Source organism: Poromitra crassiceps (assembly GCF_964638095.1).
Source record: "Poromitra crassiceps genome assembly, chromosome: 12".
Lineage (NCBI taxonomy): Eukaryota > Metazoa > Chordata > Actinopteri > Beryciformes > Melamphaidae > Poromitra > Poromitra crassiceps.
In genome coordinates, this window is record NC_139632.1 from 21,626,926 (window position 1) to 21,645,286 (window position 18,361).

At 43.2% G+C, this 18,361-nt stretch overlaps 2 protein-coding genes across 2 annotated transcripts; one reads left to right on the plus strand and one right to left on the minus strand.

The window, feature by feature from the left end:
- The first annotated feature begins 2,028 nt into the window (after positions 1-2,028).
- Positions 2,029-4,304, plus strand: chst14 (carbohydrate (N-acetylgalactosamine 4-0) sulfotransferase 14). The gene is made up of 2 exons (XM_083647625.1): positions 2,029-2,403; positions 3,100-4,304. Exons 1-2 carry the CDS (start codon positions 2,110-2,112, stop codon positions 3,925-3,927), a joined length of 1,122 nt encoding a protein of 373 aa, XP_083503751.1. The 5' UTR covers positions 2,029-2,109; the 3' UTR covers positions 3,928-4,304.
- A 455-nt stretch (positions 4,305-4,759) lies between these two features.
- cep135 (centrosomal protein 135) lies at positions 4,760-17,602 on the minus strand (the record flags this gene model as incomplete). The annotated part of the gene is made up of 25 exons (XM_083648427.1): positions 4,760-5,107; positions 5,212-5,352; positions 6,010-6,114; positions 6,262-6,464; positions 7,635-7,844; positions 9,888-10,073; positions 10,314-10,424; positions 10,567-10,735; positions 10,902-10,957; positions 12,215-12,369; positions 12,482-12,597; positions 12,818-12,969; positions 13,172-13,249; positions 14,002-14,142; positions 14,233-14,388; positions 14,510-14,739; positions 14,954-15,104; positions 15,373-15,438; positions 15,593-15,808; positions 16,116-16,244; positions 16,354-16,438; positions 16,580-16,721; positions 16,900-17,067; positions 17,175-17,365; positions 17,490-17,602. The coding sequence occupies 25 exons, from the start codon at positions 17,600-17,602 to the stop codon at positions 5,086-5,088; spliced, it is 3,492 nt and encodes a 1,163-aa protein (XP_083504553.1). The 3' UTR covers positions 4,760-5,085.
- Positions 17,603-18,361: the final 759 nt, after the last annotated feature.

The window sequence follows — 18,361 nt, forward strand, 5'->3', positions numbered from 1 at the left end:
CCAGCCAGATCAAAATTGTAAGTCCCAGCCCTTTTTACAGTAGGCTAGGCTACACACACACACATCTGCGAAGGATGGAGCAAAATATCTGTGCAGGTCAATGAGAAATGAGAGGTGGGATACAGTGACAAGGTCATAAGCTTCGTGAAAATGGAGCCACTATTGATCAATCACCAAATGGAAGAAAGGGGAAAATGCCACCACCTTTTTGACGTGATTCCTCCTTCCGATCAGCCTTGAAGTTGCCCACGGTGCTCCGACCCTTTTGTGTTGCTGATGCTGCGGGTGCCCGAGACGGAGACGCACGCACGGAGAGGCGCACAGACAGCCCCGCGCCGCACAGCTGCACGCATGTGAGGTGGATACGGGAGGGTGTGGCTGCAAGAGAAAGGCGAGCAGAGCAGGGCAGGGAGATACAGCCAAATGCGCCCTTGTCACGATGCGAGCCTGATTTTGTAACGCAAGTCTGTGGTTTTTCCGAGGGAATTATGTAGAAATTTAAGGAGCAGCTGAATGGAAACATTATAGCCTATCCATCCGCCCTACCGAAAAAACACTGATATTCCCTATGTGTGTCTGTGGTAGCCTATAGTGAGTTTATAGTGATCGCACTTTAAAGTTTATGGTATTCTTATTCTTATAATTCTTATCTAATTTCGGACAACTATAGGTTTTTCTCCATTTTGGACTTAAGAGTTTGTTTGTTTGTTTGCTGTGACGTCCTTATTGTGAAAGACACCGACAGACAGTGTGTAAAAGTTAAAATTTTAAGACTCCAAATAGATAATAAATTGTAGTATAATAAATAAATGTGTATAGTTTATTGAGTTATATAGGCTATTGTTGTAGTAGCAGTAGGCTACATTTTATTATTGGTAGCTACATGGTAGTGGTTTGTTGATATAATAATATATAGTGTTATGGCCAGGGATGCAACTCATGGATAGTGAAAAAGGTGACAGATACCAGGGCAGACATAAAACCACCCATATCCTATTTTGGGGCTGAAAAGGGTGACTGTCACCTAGGTGACAAGTTACATCCCTGTAGCCTATGTACCATCATACAGTATCATCAGATTATTATAATGAGATGTAGGCCTATCATATTATTAGGGTAGGCCTATATGAAATATATTAGTGATTATAGATAGATTAGGCTATAGCCTACATGATGGTATAATAGGATTGTAGCCTACTGCAAGTATAACATGTATACAGATTATTATAATGAGCCTCTCAACATTTTGTGTTATATGTGGACCTCAGGGAGAGTAGTTGTTGCCTTGAGTAATGGCTAATGGGGATCCTAATCAAACAAACAGGTTAGCCATAACTTCAGGAATAAAGATGTGTTTTTTAAGAAATGCTCAAAGACACTGTAGCCTACAGACCTGTGCAAATAAATGAGTAACACTTTACAATAACGTACACAAATAATGTAGTTATAATGTAGTAGTTAGGCTACTAGTAAACTAATCATTAACTATTAGTTAAACTAATAGTTAGTTAATGAGTAGCTACTAGCTAATGAATCATTCGTCATTAGTCAATCAACATAGTTACCACCACCACCACAGTCTGATTCAAGGCCTGCATTAGGTTACCAAAGCCATAACACCTAACCAAAGGTAGAGGGTTAGGGTTATAACTGAGACACACGTTTGTCAATGTTTTTATTTTGAAAAATTGACCGGATCTTTGTGCGTGTGCGTGTGTGTGTGTGTGTGTGCGTGCATGCGTGCGTGTGTGCGTGTATTACTGTATATATCTGTAGGCTACTGGCTTGACATTGACTTCGTCAGCTAAATGAAATACAACCTGTGAAAATACATTGTTGAAGGTGGGGTTGTGTTTTCATTTACTCCAGATTCCTCCAAATGTATTTGCACATTGGTTGCTGTAGTCATGTATTAAACAAAGTTGCAGCATTTCCGCCGGGGTATATTCTGAAAATACACACCGGACGTGCTATTTTTTACGCTCGCAGACTTGACAGTGGTCCACTTCTGAAGTTAACTATGAGGATAGCCTACGTGGTAGGTAGAAAACCAACAGTTTTTCTTCGCGTAGTAACAACTATCCGACAGACAGACACAGGACAGAAACGATGCTTCCGCGCCGGCAGGAGTACGCGGTGAAGAGGACCGGAGGAGCCAGGAGCGGCTCGGTTATAAACTTTAGGACAGCGGGGGCCCCGGGCTCCCTGCGCCGCAGCTCCGCCGTCCTGCCGTCGGTGCTGACGTTTGCCGTGATCGTAGCATCCGGAGGCCTGCTGCTCATGATAGAGAAAGGAATGCTGAACAGTATGGAGACCCCTCCACCTCGGGGTAATGGCAAACGGTCCGAATACATCAGACAGGCTGTGCAACACATCCCGGCTGCAGCAGACACAGAGTTCCAGGTACAGTAGGCCCCAGGAAAGAAGCACCGTTGGTCTTTATCAGAGATTATTGTCTTGTGACTTCGTTGAACTATTTCGCTGGAAACGTGACGCAAATGTGTTGCAAGCTGTAGGATTGAAGGCTCTGTTGCTTTTTTGTTGTTGTTGCTTTCAGTGATAAAGAGCAGTGGGCCTCATTGTAGGGTCCGGGGACCACCAGAGGACCTTTGGGGGTGTTCCAGGGGGTCCCCAGCAAATTGAAGAATCTTTAAACGTCTGCATTATTTCACACAAGTTAACACAATTAGAGAATAATGAAGAATTGCTCATTATTTCACTGTTAAATCTGTTATCTCTCTGTACCTACAATACAGATGGTAATGGGATTCCGGACAATATTCATATGTTCTAACAAAAAACTGTCAGATTTGGGTCAGAGAAAAGCAATCAAATGGGGGTCTGTGGCAATGTGTAATAAATCAGGAGTTATTATGCCAGTCAGCTTTGATGTTAGCTATGGTCACACTGTCTGACCATAGCTAACATCAAATCAATAACCCACCTTTTCAGAATTACCCATGCAAGGGTAAAACAAACTCACAGGTGGGTTTACCCTCTGACACAAAGAAATTAGTGTGTTGATTGTTCATTCCCAACTCTTGCTGCCTTCAAAACATCCAGTCACCTTGGCACTTTGCTCTCTTTGGTCACATGTAGATCCTCCAGGAGATCCGTAACCGCACCATCCGGACCATGTGCGGCCAGAAGAACATGCCCCACAATGTTTGGTCCCTGAGTCCCCTGCAGAGGAAGACCCTGCTGCAGCACATCCTGGTAAATGACAAACACCGCTTCCTCTACTGCTACGTCCCCAAAGTGGCCTGCTCCAACTGGAAGAGGGTCCTCAAGGTCCTGAGCGGAGCCCTGGAGAGTGTGAACGTCAACATCAAGATGGACCACCGCAACGACCTGCTGTTCCTGTCCTCTCTGAAGTCCGAGGAGATCCGCTACCGGCTCAAGCACTACTTCAAGTTCATGTTTGTGCGGGAACCCATGGAGCGTCTCCTCTCCGCGTACAGGAACAAGTTTGGGGAGATCGAGGCCTACCAGAAGAAGTACGGCGTGGAGATCGTGAAGCGGTACAGAAAGGGCCGCGCGAAGGACGCCTCAGTAACAGGAGATGATGTGACCTTTGCAGAGTTTGTGCATTATCTGCTGGACGAGGATGTGGAGCGCATGAACGAGCACTGGATGCCGATATACAACTTGTGCCAACCCTGCGCAGTGTCCTACAACTTCATCGGCTCCTACGAGCACCTTGAACGCGACGCAGAGTTTGCGCTACAGCAGATCGGGGCGCCGCCTCACGTCCACTTCCCAGAGAGGCAGACGTGGTACAAGCCAGTCACCGCAGAGACGTTGCACTATTACCTGTGCAGCTTACCACAGAAGCTGCTGAGGGAACTCCTGCCCAAGTACATTCTAGACTTTTCCCTCTTCACCTATCCGCTCCCCAACACAACCACTGAATATTGCCGACATTAAGTCTGCAATGTTTTATAGTTTTGAAATTATTTTTATACTGAATCCTTTGTACTATTTTTTATTCCTAGGGAACAAGCAGTATTTTGATACCATTTTGATATTTTACACAAGATGTTCGCACATCATTGCAAAATACTGATTATTAGAAGAGATGGAGTCTGAAGTCAAGAATATTTAAACTTGAAATCAACTGTTGACAAATCAAAAAGGGTACTGAAAGCCAAATCGCACTATTGTCCAGAGTATCCTGTTCCACAGACTGTTACAGTTCCATTTCAGTATTGCATTGATAAAACTTTCAATAATAAAGTTGCAAGAAGATTATTATTATTATTTTTTGCTCGTTTTTTCACCTGGATAATAAAGGGTTAACTGCTTACTCGTGTTCTTCATGGGCATTCAGGGGTTTAGCAGGCTAAAGCACATTCCGTGTGCGCTAATGTACGAGGGTTGTGGGTTTGAATCAGGCTCACGTTTGTTGCATGTCATGGACTTTCCCATCTTTCCTAAAACCCTCCTATCTAATTAAGCAGAAGTTAATCACAAAAAGATGGCCTTCATACTAATGTGATGTACCTAACACAGTTGATTTTTGTATTGCTTTATTTGTGAATAATTTAGGCATCATTATTTGAAAAACAATATTAAGCACAAACATCACAGAAAGTCATAGAAAAGTAACAATTTTGTTCCTACACGTAACAGGAGTCAATTCTTGCTGGAAACCAAATTCAGTCCAAGAACAGGGTCAGGGATGGTAAAAGAACACCTTGGCTTACAGTGTCCTCTTGACAGAGAGGATACTTTGCACATAGACAAAGTCATTACGGTGTGGATATTGGGATTGAAAAATAATACTATCTGTTCAAAACGTTAGCACTGTCATTAGCTTTAATAAGACTCAGGCATGTTTTCATGACTGATCCTCTGAACCCGAGGATGGACAGGGACAGAAAGTGACATTCAAAGTATACGGCTTTGGATGGACACATCAAGCCAAGTGTTAATAGCAAGGAAGATACAGGCCTTTAGAACTCATATGCCAAGTGTTAATACCAAGGTATATGCAGGCCTTTAGAACTCATGTCCAACACAAGAAGACTCCAAACAGGCCTCTAGAGGTTTCTGACTCACTCATCAGCAGTCCTTGTATAATTGCTAGTCCTTGAAGCTCACACTCCTGGAACAAGAAAGGGAAAATGTCAGATTTCAAGTGGTCATTAAATACAGAAGCGGCCGTTAAAAACAGCACGATTATTTCCATGTCCAAAATAGCAGCCTTACTTATCTGAGGATTTGTCAGTGGATCGTTCTTGGAGGCTGGAGCGTTCTGTGCTGAGAGGGGAGGAGCTCCTGAGAGGGGAGGAGCTCCGAAGGGACGAGAAAGACACACCCTGTCTGCGCATCTCCTGAATGGCCCTTTCACTGAGGACAGAGAGGCAACTTTGAAATGCGCTGTTTGCACCTCCATTGTGTTTCACATCATTGTATCTACATGTACATGTATTATAGATTTTTTTTAAGTACTTTCAGAGAATTATTGTGTACTTGTAATAGTTTTCCACAAGTGTAAAGGTTAATGCGCTGGAATAAGGCCATTATAAAGTTAAATGTTTTTAAAGCTAGCTTGATGATACTTTTACCATATGAAACTAGAAAACATATTTTAGATTTAGAATGTAAATTGTCTATAAAATTCAATGTAATTTCACATAAGATCTCATTTATTTTTGGCACACGGCCATCCATCCAGATTAATTTTGGCCCTTCATAGGAAAGAATTTGGGCACCTCTTTTGTAGACATTGCAGTTTTACACAACTAACAGTACTGCTTGCAGAAAGAAAGAAAAAAGTTGAGAAATATATAGAAATACAATTATTAGGATACAGAGAAAATCTAATTTGTAATATCGGAAATCTAATAGTGAAAATGCTTCTGTGACAGAATTGTAATATACAAATTTGTATTTTGTGTCGCAGTTACAGCTTTGTTCTTCTATTCCAGAATAATATCACTACCATAGTGGAGGTGTTGGATATGCAGTGTATTTCAGTGTAAAGAAAACAGTAGTTCAACTCACCGCTCAAAGCGTTCAGTGGTTAACTGTCTCTTCAGAACATCCATCTCCGTCTGCAGCTGGGACACTTTGCCTCGCAGCTGGGACACCTCTCTGGCATGTCCAGCACTAAGTTTTCACGCAGACAGACGCACGCACACACACACATACACACACACACACACACACACACACACAAAATGCATTCAACAAATTAACATTCTTATTCACTTCCAACAGTTACTACTACCGGTATACATGCTGGACTCATCTCACGTTTTGCTGTCAGCCAGGGTGAGCCGGTCCCGCAGGATCTTCAGTTCTGACTCTTTCTCACTCGCAGTCAGGTTGGTTTGGAACTCCTTGTGCCGATTGGTGGTGAGAAGCGTCTCTAGGTTACGGGCGGTCACCCTCTCACTGGCCAACTGCTTCTTCAGTAGCTCTGCCTCTGACTGAACATCCTCTAGTTCTCCTGTGATCTAGCAGACACGTTACAGAGGGTTTTGTGAAGACCTTTTCATTGTAATTTTGCTTAAAAGAAAATCTCCACCTTAAAGAGTTAGATAACAGCGACTGGCAATGAAGCTTATATTCCTGTGCCCCTTTTTTGGACTTTGATAGCAGAAAGATTTACCTTAAAAAAGATTTAGGGGATTAGGGGAAAAACAGAAAGCATGTCACATTCCTGCCAAAACTCACAGATTTTCACGGGAGTATCTTTATTTTAACCCTTTCTCCTGCTCTGCTCCCGATTGGTAATTTCTCCCATGAATCTTCTGATTGCAGAGTGGTACATATCAAATGGTTGTAGCGGGTTTAGTTGCAAAGCCAAAGTGAAGTCTCAGGTGGTATATGAAACTAGAAGACCTAAGGTATGATCCATTGGTACAAACCATGTCATGCTAGCTTGTCGGGAAGGGAATAAATAGCTCTCAAAGTTAGGCTAAATTTTGCTGAGGGAAAAACTGGGATGCCCACTTTCAAAGGGGTCCCTTGACCTCTCACCTGAAGATATCTGAATGAGAATGGGTTCTATGGGTACACATGAGTCTCCCCTTTACAGATAAGGTAGCATTTTTGGTTAGGCTAGCCCAATCATTCTAAATGTATTTCAATATGAAAAATATAAATGTTGGTACAATAAACTTTGATTACCTGTATATATTCAGTACTGGGTAATTGAGTGATGGGGTTACAGTATCCTATTGGGGGAAGTGCACGGTCACAATCCGGCCCTCTGGTAGAGAGAATGTGTTGTGGCCCTCTCTATGGTATCATCAAAGAGGCCCATCCCCGAGATACTAGATAGCTCATAATGCAATGCAGCCACAAGGCATGTTACATTGTGAATAAGGGGTGCGACCCGCAATTTCAGCTGGAGAAATTCCCATTGACTCCACCATTGCTCTCACCACCTACACGTACAACCCACAGCTGAATGCAACAAGTTCACACCTGTTCTCTGGGAGTGTCAGGTTATTCTGGGAAATGTAGCAACTGAGGTAGACAAGACTTGTTGAGAGGAAGTGGGTGCACAAAAAAGGGAATTACAACATTTCATCAGAAGGTAAGTCCTGGAATGCATTGATCATCACAGATAGATGATATAAACAGGGTGTTTAAGAAAGTCGACGTGAGGCAGGCCTCACCCTCTCCAGGTCCATGCTCTTGGAGGTGAGCTGGCGTGCGATGAGCTCCTTGCCAGAGTCCAGTTTGACACAGATTTCCCTGACAGAGGCCATGTCCGAGATGAGAGCATCTTTTTCCTGCTGCTCTGTGCGCAGCGCCTCCTCCAGTCGGGACGTCCCTCGAACCAGCGACGATAGCCGGGCCTCATATGCCTGAAGAGCCTGCATATGCTGAGGGGGGAGGCAGGGAGTGTCAAGTCAAGTTTATTTGTATAGCCCTAATTCACAAGCATGTCTCAGAGGACTTCACAGTGAATATGTCTAGCTAAATCTAGCTGACACAACAATAGCAATTACAGTAGTAATAATGACAACATGATTGAACAATTATATGATAGAGAGACAGAAAGAGAAAGAGAGTGAGAAAGGGGGATGGAAATGTGGGGGAGGAGAGAGCAAGGAAAGGGAGGGGTGGGGAGCAAACAGGGGAGTGTGGGGGAGGAGAGAGCAGGGAAAGGGAGGGGGTGGGGAGAGAACAGGGAAGGGAGAGAGGGGGGATGTAGGGGAGGAGGTGGAGAGGGAGTGTTGGAGAAAAATATAAGTTCTATTGGCATTTCCTAATCAATAAGCTATATTTGCATGCACATAATTATGCTACAATAAGTTAACATGACATGACATCTGACACATTCACCCTTGGCATTGAGGACTTCTCTCCTTTTGCTAAAACCTTGGTCAGTGCGTCGTGTTCCAATAACAACTGATAACTCTGTTAGACTCCACGACGCACACACATTTAACCCCCCCTCCTCTCTCTGCCTTCCTTTGCCTATAAGCATATGTCAAATTGTGACATCGCCGCTGAATATTTGACTCTGTATAACGTATCAGAATGTGTACATTGAGATTCAGCCCTCTGACAATACATATTAACAGAGAATGTATGGTTTTAAATATACTTTCATAAGACATCTTTCTGGCTCTTGGTTTCATTCATTTGGTTTATATAAGCTGTTTGAATCATTATAATGCGGATGAGGAATGGTGAAATTCCATTCCCTAACAGGGAGCATGTTAAGATTTTTATCTCATGCCGTTATAAAGACTGTTTCAGTGTCTAATCTCACAGTATGCTGCACTACAGTATGCAATATAACAGATGGGAACATTATTACACATTTGCACAACTTCTAATCGACAACCACTATGCAAATAAAGGTGAACGATTAACAGTTATGTGGCGTGATTATGGTCAAAATGATAATCACGATTATTTTTTATCAATATTGAGATCACGATTATTTAACATGATTACTCTTTGACTGTGGGAACAAAAACAACAAAACTTTTTTATTTTTTTTGTCCATTTCTCCACCAATTGTACTTGGTCAATTTCCCCCTGCTGCCACAGTCACTGCTCCACCCTCTGCCAATCTGGGGAGAGGACTAGCACCATGCTTCCTCTGACACATGCGTAGTTGCCAGCCGCTTTTCACATGACAGCAGGGAGCTTCACCGGCAGGACGTAGCACGTGGGAGGATCACGCTATTCCCACCGGTTCCCTTCCGCCCTGACCAGGCCCCCCGACCGACCAGAGGAGGTGCTAGTGCAGCGACCAGGACACATACCCTCAATCCGGCTTCCACCCGCAGACACAGCCTATCATGCCTGTATGGATGCCCGACCAAGCCGGAGGTAACACGGGGGCACGAACCTGTGACCCTCAGGTTGGTAGGCAGGGAATCTACCGCTACACTACCAGGACGCCCAACAACAAAACTTTTAACACTGGATTTCTTTGAACTGTCATCTTCTACCAAGTAAAGTTTAAACATGAATGGATCTCTGTTCTTGACTGGAGCTGAAACTAAACGCACCACAGTGTGTTTGGCTTTGGAGGAGGGGCGGAGTGCAGCACTGCGAGGGAAAGGGGTGCGCTGGATTTACAACACAAGACAACAAGAGCAACGGAATGTGGCACGTTTTATCTCGATTTTCATGATTGTGGGAAGCCAAAATCTTCATCATGATTAATATTCGATTAATTGTGTAGCCACAGACATTCATTCATTTCCTTACCAAAACTCAAGATTTTTAGGTTCTCCCAAATTGTAATTAATTACAAGCCTTAATTACAATTTGTTGAAGGTAAATGTAATTAGTTTATTGTTCATATTTGTGTTGGGAAAATCATTTATCCTCTCAATGCCAACATTAAAATGCAGATAGCTGTTGGAAATCGTTTACCAAAGCTCCCTCCTACTCATTCCCACCTGCTGGATTTCTCTCTCCTGGTGGCTGACGGTCTCGCGGAGATGCCGGCGTTCTGTGTCTGAAGACAGCAGTTCCAAGCGGATCGAGTTGTTGAGGCCTTCAGCCTGGTGCAGCTTCTGCTCCCGATCATCCATCTCAGTGTGGGCCATCCGGAACCGCTCCAGCATGTCCCTGTTCTCCTGCTCCTGTGGGTCAACACCTAGCGGTCAGCTGGGGCAAATGGGAGACGGTCTGCACACTAAGTGGGAGTAAGAGACAACAGCTATAGGCTATCCAGGTGCTTCCAGTCACACAGATATGGGACATCTAATGTTGCACTGAATAGAACTGAATCTCCAACACCAATGTAGCTTCATGGAAAATATCCATCCATACTATGACAGATTTACAAACATCTATATCAGTATAGAGCAGTTTTCTCTTGCCTTTGCAGCCATCAATTTCTCTATTCTGGACACCTCACATATATAAGAGTGAACCCGCAACTTCAGCTCATCCTTCTCATGCAATGCCTCTTCCATCTCGGCATGTACAGCCTGGAAAACATATTAAAACACAGGAGCGGCTGTTATTCTCTTCATCTGTGTGCCGTCGAAAAATCTGTGCAAATATCAACAGATCTAAAAAGAAGAAACATGTAGCAACTGATTACCAACTACTAATAGTTGTATTGCATACTTGGTTCTCTCTGGTCATTGTGACCAGGTCATTCTGCAGCCTCCTGTTCTCTCGGAGTGTGATCTCTCGGTCTCTCTTGAGTCCAGCCAGCTCCTCCTGAGATGCATCCAGCTGCCGCCTCAGACTGGCTATCTCCCTTTCACGGCTGCTCAACGCCCCCTTCAGCTGACTGTAAGTAATACACATTAACCTCACCACAAGTTTTCAGTCATATAAGAAAGATCATGAAGAGGAACTGTGGGTTTCCGGTTTCATGACATACTCTTATGATATTCATTTACGATGACAGTGAGTCACCACAAAGCCAAACAGAATTGTCACACCAAAACACTTACGCTAGCGAGTTATCCATGTTTGTGACTGTGAGTCTCACATCTTCAAGGGTGTTTTCCTGCATAAACGACAAAAACAATTCGCATTGTTTCATAAATACTCTTCAAGGACCAACCATGATATGATGAGTACTTGAAGACTATTTATGAAGCAATAACTAATAACAAACCTGAAGATTATTCAGGTTATGTTATTAGTAATAGCTATTAGCTAGTAATGAATTAGGCTTCTGACTGGCAATGAACATAGCATGTACACGAGGAATTTGTCCAAGAAACATGGGGCACTGACATGATCACACCTAACAAGGTGATGAAACTCCTCCTGACCCACAACTGACAAGGACATACTGTACAGGACCTCATGATACAGGGTTGGCTGGCGGTTGGTAAGAGCATGGCCGTAACTAGCTATGAGGACGGGGAGTTCCGGACCTCCCCTATTTCAGAGGGATTTTTTTTTTTTTTTTTTTTTTTTTTTTATAAAACAATCTGCATGGAAAAGCATGAAAAACACGGGATCGCTTTTATTTTGAAACGAAAGGCAGGTCAGGCAGGAAGTCATCTGACGCCCCGTCCGCGGTAACTTGATTCCGAGAGAGCAGCAGCATGGTGGTGAGTGATGACTGTCTGTCTGCCTGGCGAGATAATTGAAGGTGAGCGAGCTGCGAGACAGTGAGCGAGTGAACGACAGACAGTGAGTGACACTGACAGATTTTTTAGCAACAACCAAGAAAGTAAGTGTCTAGTCTGTCTCTTAAGTAATGTTACCTGTGTGACACGTTGGGATGCTACTGGCTAATCATGCATGATGCCAATTGCCAAGCTCCCGAAGTCAGGTATGCAGGTGGCTATATGCATGGTTTCAGTTTCATGACCCAATAAGTAACAAAAAGAGGTGGTGTAAAGTTAAAAACAACATAATATATTTTATTTTATTTTTCAATCGTTCCTATCAGGAATAAATAAATGTCCCTCTGTATGTTTTTTTTATTATCGATGATGACTTTGTGTGTTGTGTACGGCTTGGGTTGTGTACCTGTGTTTGTAGGTGTCATTTTGATATGAATTTGGCTAAAACAGTTTGTGTTTGTTAGTTACAATTATGTTGACAGGAGAGCTGAGCAGGTGGTGACATGAAAGAGAATATACTGAATAATGACATCACAACAGTATAATCCTAATGTTGATTTAAAATGATATATTACTCTAAATATGGCTAAAAAAGGGGGGGGGGGACTCAATTTTTTTTCCGCTTCCCGTTGCTGGACCTCCCCTATTTCGGAACCCTGGTTACGGCCCTGGGTAAGAGCTACCTTTTTTGATAGCTCCTCCTGTACCACGACCAGCTTCTCAGTCTTCTGATCCACTTCATCCTGCAGAACATCTTTCTCCCTGTCCAGGGCAGACATGGACTTCTTAAGAACAGCCACCTCATCCTTGTGATTGGAGCCCTGCCTACTCAGTTCCCCTGGTAGACAAATAGACATGGAACAACCGGCTGAGTAACTTCAGACAAATGGGGGAAAAAACAGCACAACATTAACCGGAACAGTCATCCCACCAAATCCATAAACACTCACCTATTCTCTCCTCCAGTTTCTCAATTTGCTCATGTGCAGCATACAGCTCATTCATCTTCACAGACAGTCTGTGTTGGGTATCACACAGTGACTGCTCCATCTGCTCCTGTAGCAGCCTGTGGACAGACATGAAAGCATCCATCAGCAGCACTGTATGGCACTGACTGGACACAGATACATCAGCACTGTATGGCACTGGACAAATACAACAACCCCTCATTGCTGCAACATGACAGATTCATTTTTAGTACAACTGTTTTATTGATCAGCAGTGTCTGGAGAGCGACAGAAGAAAAAAAGATAGAGATCAGCGTTTCATATGGAAGGCAGACACACCTCAGAGCATTGGACTCAGCCCTCTGCTGGGTTGTCTCCTCTGCATTTTGGACCAGAGCAGTGGACCGAACCTTCAGCTCGTCCTCCACAGCCTCCCTGCTCTCCTTCAGTAGACACACCTGTGACCGCAGGTCCAGTCTCTCCCGCTCTAACTGGACCACAAAACACACAAAGGTCAGGCCAAGAGACGTAGCAGCATAATAATTATGAACATTTAACTTTCAAGTAGTGAATAGCAGAATAATTATTGTATGCTGGCATATTGAAATATTAGAGCTGAAACAGTCAAATAATTGTGAGCAGCAGGTGGGGCAAAATGTTCAAACAGATTTGTTTTGAAATGCACAGGCTTACATTTTGAATGGCATTCTCCAGGTCTAGGATCCTCCTCTCCTCTTCCTGTCTGCCGGTGAGAGATGATGTCTGGGCAACCTGCAAACCACAGCAGTTAGTGTGTTGGACTCATCCAAGATGTTCATTATATGGTATGAATCTATTTTATAATATGCAAGTTAGGCATTTGAGGCAAGTTCTGCATACGGTAAGAGACAAATTCTAGCATATTAGACACCAGGAATGCTTTAAGTTTGCAGATATGTAAATAAAATCGACAACTGACTGGTGAAATCTATAGTTAACATAATTAATAATTGCCACACAAAAAAAGGGCAAAATGTCAATTATGTCAAGTAGTGGTTTAGTAGCCCTAATTATTAGGGATGCACCGATATGAAAATTTTGGCCGATGCCGATAACCGATATTAACATTGCTGTTATGGCCGATAACCGATATTTACCGATGTCGATATGATCTGTATAAAACCACATTTTTATGATCATCACATTTTGTACATACTGAAAAACACATGTTAACACTGAATTTGAAAAAGTTATGCATTTCTTTATTTGCAAAGCCTTTGGAAAAGCCCATAAATCATAGATTTACTGCATTATTTCATATCAATGTGAAGAATTTGGCTGATAATGATAACCGATATTAACATTGCAACATCTGACCGATACCGATATGACCGATATGTTAAAAAATGACCAACATCGGCCGATACCGATATGATTGCCGATATATCGTGCATCCCTACTAATTATGGTATAATAATAGTTGATGTTACAAGATGGAGATCACAGGAGAGGCATTCAAAGGGTGACAGGCGTTATGTAAAGACCTTTAATCTCCCCATAAGTGTGTCTCTTTCAGAAGTCATCTGCTGGAGTTCCATATCTGCCTGTCTCAACTCCTCCTTCAACCTCAAGATGTCAGTAGACAGATGTGTAGTACTGTGGGCCAGCCTTAGCTCCTCTTGCACCTGAGTGAACACGCACACAGTTGATCCATACAAGCATAAAGAAAGTCACTTCAATCACATATATGCCAGGGGCATGTCTCTCAAACCCACCTGTTTTAACTGTGCTTTCAGATGGTCTCTCTCAGCACTGAGGGCCTTCACACTTGTCTGGATGTCCTCCATGTGCTTCTCAATGCCCAACACAGCAGCCTTCAGCTCATCTCTTTCCTTTACGGTACGATTGAGTTCCGTCTCCTCAACACCCCCCTGAAATTAAAGAGGCCATTATCTTTTCCAATCACAGAGTATTTTTGCATCAGCTTCTCTGAGAATCAACTCAAAGTCTGTTAAATTATTAGCCAAGTTACCGGTAATTGTATCCACTTACCCTGCCTGCTCTAGACCCGGGACTCCTGCCTCTGCCTGGACTACGATTGGGGCTTAAGTCCCGGCCCAAATGCCCTTTGGTCCTCTTGTAGCGCTCAGCCTCCTGACGGTAGAAATCCCTCTCTTCCTCTAGGCTCTTGACAAATGCGTCCAGGCGTGATGGGGAGCGTTCCCTTCCACAAACACCATACTTAGTCCGCATGGTCTCTAGCTCCAGCACCAGGTCTTTGTCTAGGAAATAGAAACGTGCAAGTCAGTGGTGTATTGAGAAACAAAAGCTGCTAGGCCGGTGGACAGATGCATTGTTATTACAGTGTAATAACACTGTAATTACACTACAGTGTAATAATAACACTCCAATTACACTGTAACAGTGTGTATAGAAGGAAACGGGATAAAGCCCCAAGGTTCAGTAGGAGAGGTGAAGCAAACTGCTGCTGCTTACCAGTTGCTATCATTTTCTCCATCTTCTCCCGCAGCCTACTTTTCTCTTCCTCCAGGAAATTAATCAGTCCCTCCATTTTCTCATTCTGCTCCTTGAGTTCCACCAGTTGGTCCTGAAGACGGTCTTTTTCATAGCCACCTTCAAACTGCTCCTGAAATACCAGTGCGGAGACGGTTAAAAGGGATGTTCAAACTTTTAATACTGTGGGGACATTTGGCAGGACCTCTCTAATCTGTGACAGTTTCTGGCTGGACATGAACTGAAATGAAAATAAAACAAAAAAACAGGACACTTGTATTCCATGGGGGCGCATGTTTTCTTTAGTTTCTGGAAAGGAACGGTTGTGAATGTATACATAACATTTATAAGCTGTAAATTCACAAGTATTCCCCTTAAGCCCAATAATATTCAGTACATACCCTTCTTATTTCTGTGATAATATTCTCCAAGTCCTCAATGGTTTTCTGTTGCCTCCGAATTTCTTTCTGATAAGAAAACAAAGGGTAAAGTTGTTGTACGGTTTGTTTCCATTGCACCAAATTCAACTTCTTTTGTCATTTAATGCAGGGTTAGTAGAAGGTATTAGTCCTGTTCTCCTGCATGTACAAGTACACCCCCCTTCCCTTCTAATATTCTCACTTTAGTTTCCTGCAGTTCCATGTCAGCAGTTTCCACCACCTGCTCCTTGTCCATCTCTAGCTGTTTGGCGAGCTGGTCTATGTGAGTGAGCTCTTCACATAGTTCCTGGTTCTTTAGAGACAGATCGGCTACTTCAGTGGAAGCATCCTGCCTCTTCTGCAGCAGCCCTTCCACCTTCTGCTCCAGTGTCCTGTTGGTCTCCTGCAGGTATTCGATCTGTGGACCCAAAGCTGTGTTATCTGGGACAGGCTGTGCAAGGCAACAGGTAGCTGATCTGTGGACCCAAAGCTGTGTTATCTGGGACAGGCCGTACAAGGCAGGCAGCTGATGGTTTAACAACTATGGAGACATCCAAGCAGTAATCCTGCAGGGGATCAATGAGTTATAATTCATTACTTTACAATACGCTGCAGTGCCCCATAGCTGGAAAACCACTCCTATAGTTACAAAAATTAAAATACAATAAAAACTATATAGATATATATATATATATAAACATCCTGTATGAATGTGGTATGCTTACCTGAAGGTTAAGGTGGGCAATCAGTTTCTCATTGCTGATGTTCTGAGCCTCTAGGGAGATGACATCATGAGGACGTCCTCCATCAAGTGCACGATTCAGACGCTCTATCTCTTTGTCTCGCTCTTCCACCTGACAAGAGTGTAATAAATAAATACAAAAAGCAGCACCACAATCTCAATTGCAGCATTTACCATATCACAATTTCATGTCCCTTTAAATTAATATATTTATTCCTTACCTGAGTGTTTAAGTGTGTTATATAGCCCTGAGCATTTTCCAGGTTTAGTTTGACTTTTATGATGTCTTCCTGTAGCTCATGAATCCTATAAATTAAGGTCACAGGGAGTAAAACAGTCCCTAAATGAATAATACATGTGCAAGCATGCTCAATCAACACATACAGTACATCAAGCGACTACCAGTTCTCTCAGTATATAGTTGAGAAGCCACATGTGAAGGCAAACCTTCCATCTGCCAACTGCAGCAGGTCCGCTATGTATGGGTCATCAGGCTGCAGCGCGGGATAAGCAGTGGTAGCAGAGGTAGGTAGGAGCTCATCGATCTGCATTCTCTGACGTCTGAAAGGAATGCTGTGCTTTTTTCCACCTGTGAAAACATGTGTGATATCATGTAAGGACTGGAGGATCCATTTCTTCAGTCATGCTTCACAGTCTGTGTTGAAACTATCTTATGCATCCTATCCGGATGCTATAAAAAAAAAATGTCAGTATCAAGTTTGAGCTCCTTCTACCAAAGTGAAATATCACTGCGCCCCTGTTATTACCTGGTGTCTGTACCACAGCTTGCATGTTCTTCTCCTGCAGCTGTTGGATGCGTTCAGCTTTAGCCTTGCTATCCTTCTCCAGGCAGCGAACCTTGTGCACATACTGATTATTTAAAAACTTCAGGTCAGATGACTCATGGTCCAGTTTCCTAATGTGGGTCTTGAGCTCTGAAACAAAATAGCATTATGCGAAGGTTAGGAGTCGTATCAGTCTTTTGTGTATGAGGGTCATGCGTGTGTATTCAGGAGGGGGACTGATATCTAAACCTCTTTACCTCTGCTGACACGGTCCTTCTCCTCCCTCATCTTGAGAAGCTCGAGGTGCAGCTCATTGTTCTCCCGGACCAGCCGGGCATTTTCCGTCCTGTAAGGCTCCAGAAGGGCATCAAAGTTTCGGCTTTCTTTCTCTGTCTTCCCTGCTGACAGTCTGGCATTGCGCAAGCTTTCAGTTGTGTGGACCAGATCACTGTAATACAGAGAATAACACACTCAAACAATGGTTTGATCTGGGCAACTGTGATTGATTGGCTGGTATATGAGGATAAGGGCAATAGGTGCATGATGATGATGATGATGACTTTAAGTTTCACCTGAACAGTTTCTCCACTAGTGGCAATGTCTCAATTCCCAGTGTCTGTCGATACCCCAACTGGTCCAGACGTTTCCTCAAATTGATGAATTTCCTCTCTGCGTTGGTGCTCATGGTTGCAATTTGGCACTACTAATGCATCACAACAAAGTTGGGTAATATGCAAATATTGTGCAGGTAAGAGACAAGAAACCCTAGAGGGTGGTCTCTAAACTCAGATTAAACCAGTTGACAACCGTTACAGCAAAAACAATACAATATGAACAAGAACAAGAGAGAACAACAAAAAAGAAATAAAACCAAAGAAAAGAAAGGATGGTGAGGTGTTTAAAGGGCAATGTGAGGTGTAGTGTGTAATGTGTGAAGACTCAATAGAGAGAGGTTCTGATATTGGATTGATAAGAGATGATGGATGTGTGTTTGGCTATGTGGATATATTTATTCTTTTTATTTGTAGTATGGGGGTGAAGGTGATCTGAATGTCTTGCATAGCTAACGTTAGATTGACAGATGTTGGTAGTCAAACGACAGAACCTGTCAGGACAGGTTCTGGAATAGCCTCAATGCGAGACTCTTCAGTCAGGAAGAATGACTGAAGAGTCTCGCGTTGAGGCTTCTGGAAGTGTGCTGTTACAGTAGAACCAAGTACTTGGGTCACATTGATCAAATGAGTGATGATGATGACATGTATAGGCAGCGGCGTGTCTTGTATGCACAAGCTAATATGCTGAGGGAAAAGTTTAATTTTTGCTCTGATGAGGTCAAGATTAACCTGTTTAGAGCCTATTGTACTCCTCTCTATACTGCCCCCCTGTGGGTCAAGTTTAAGCAGGCTAGCATTCAAAAGCTTCAGGGTGCTTATTGACTGCATGA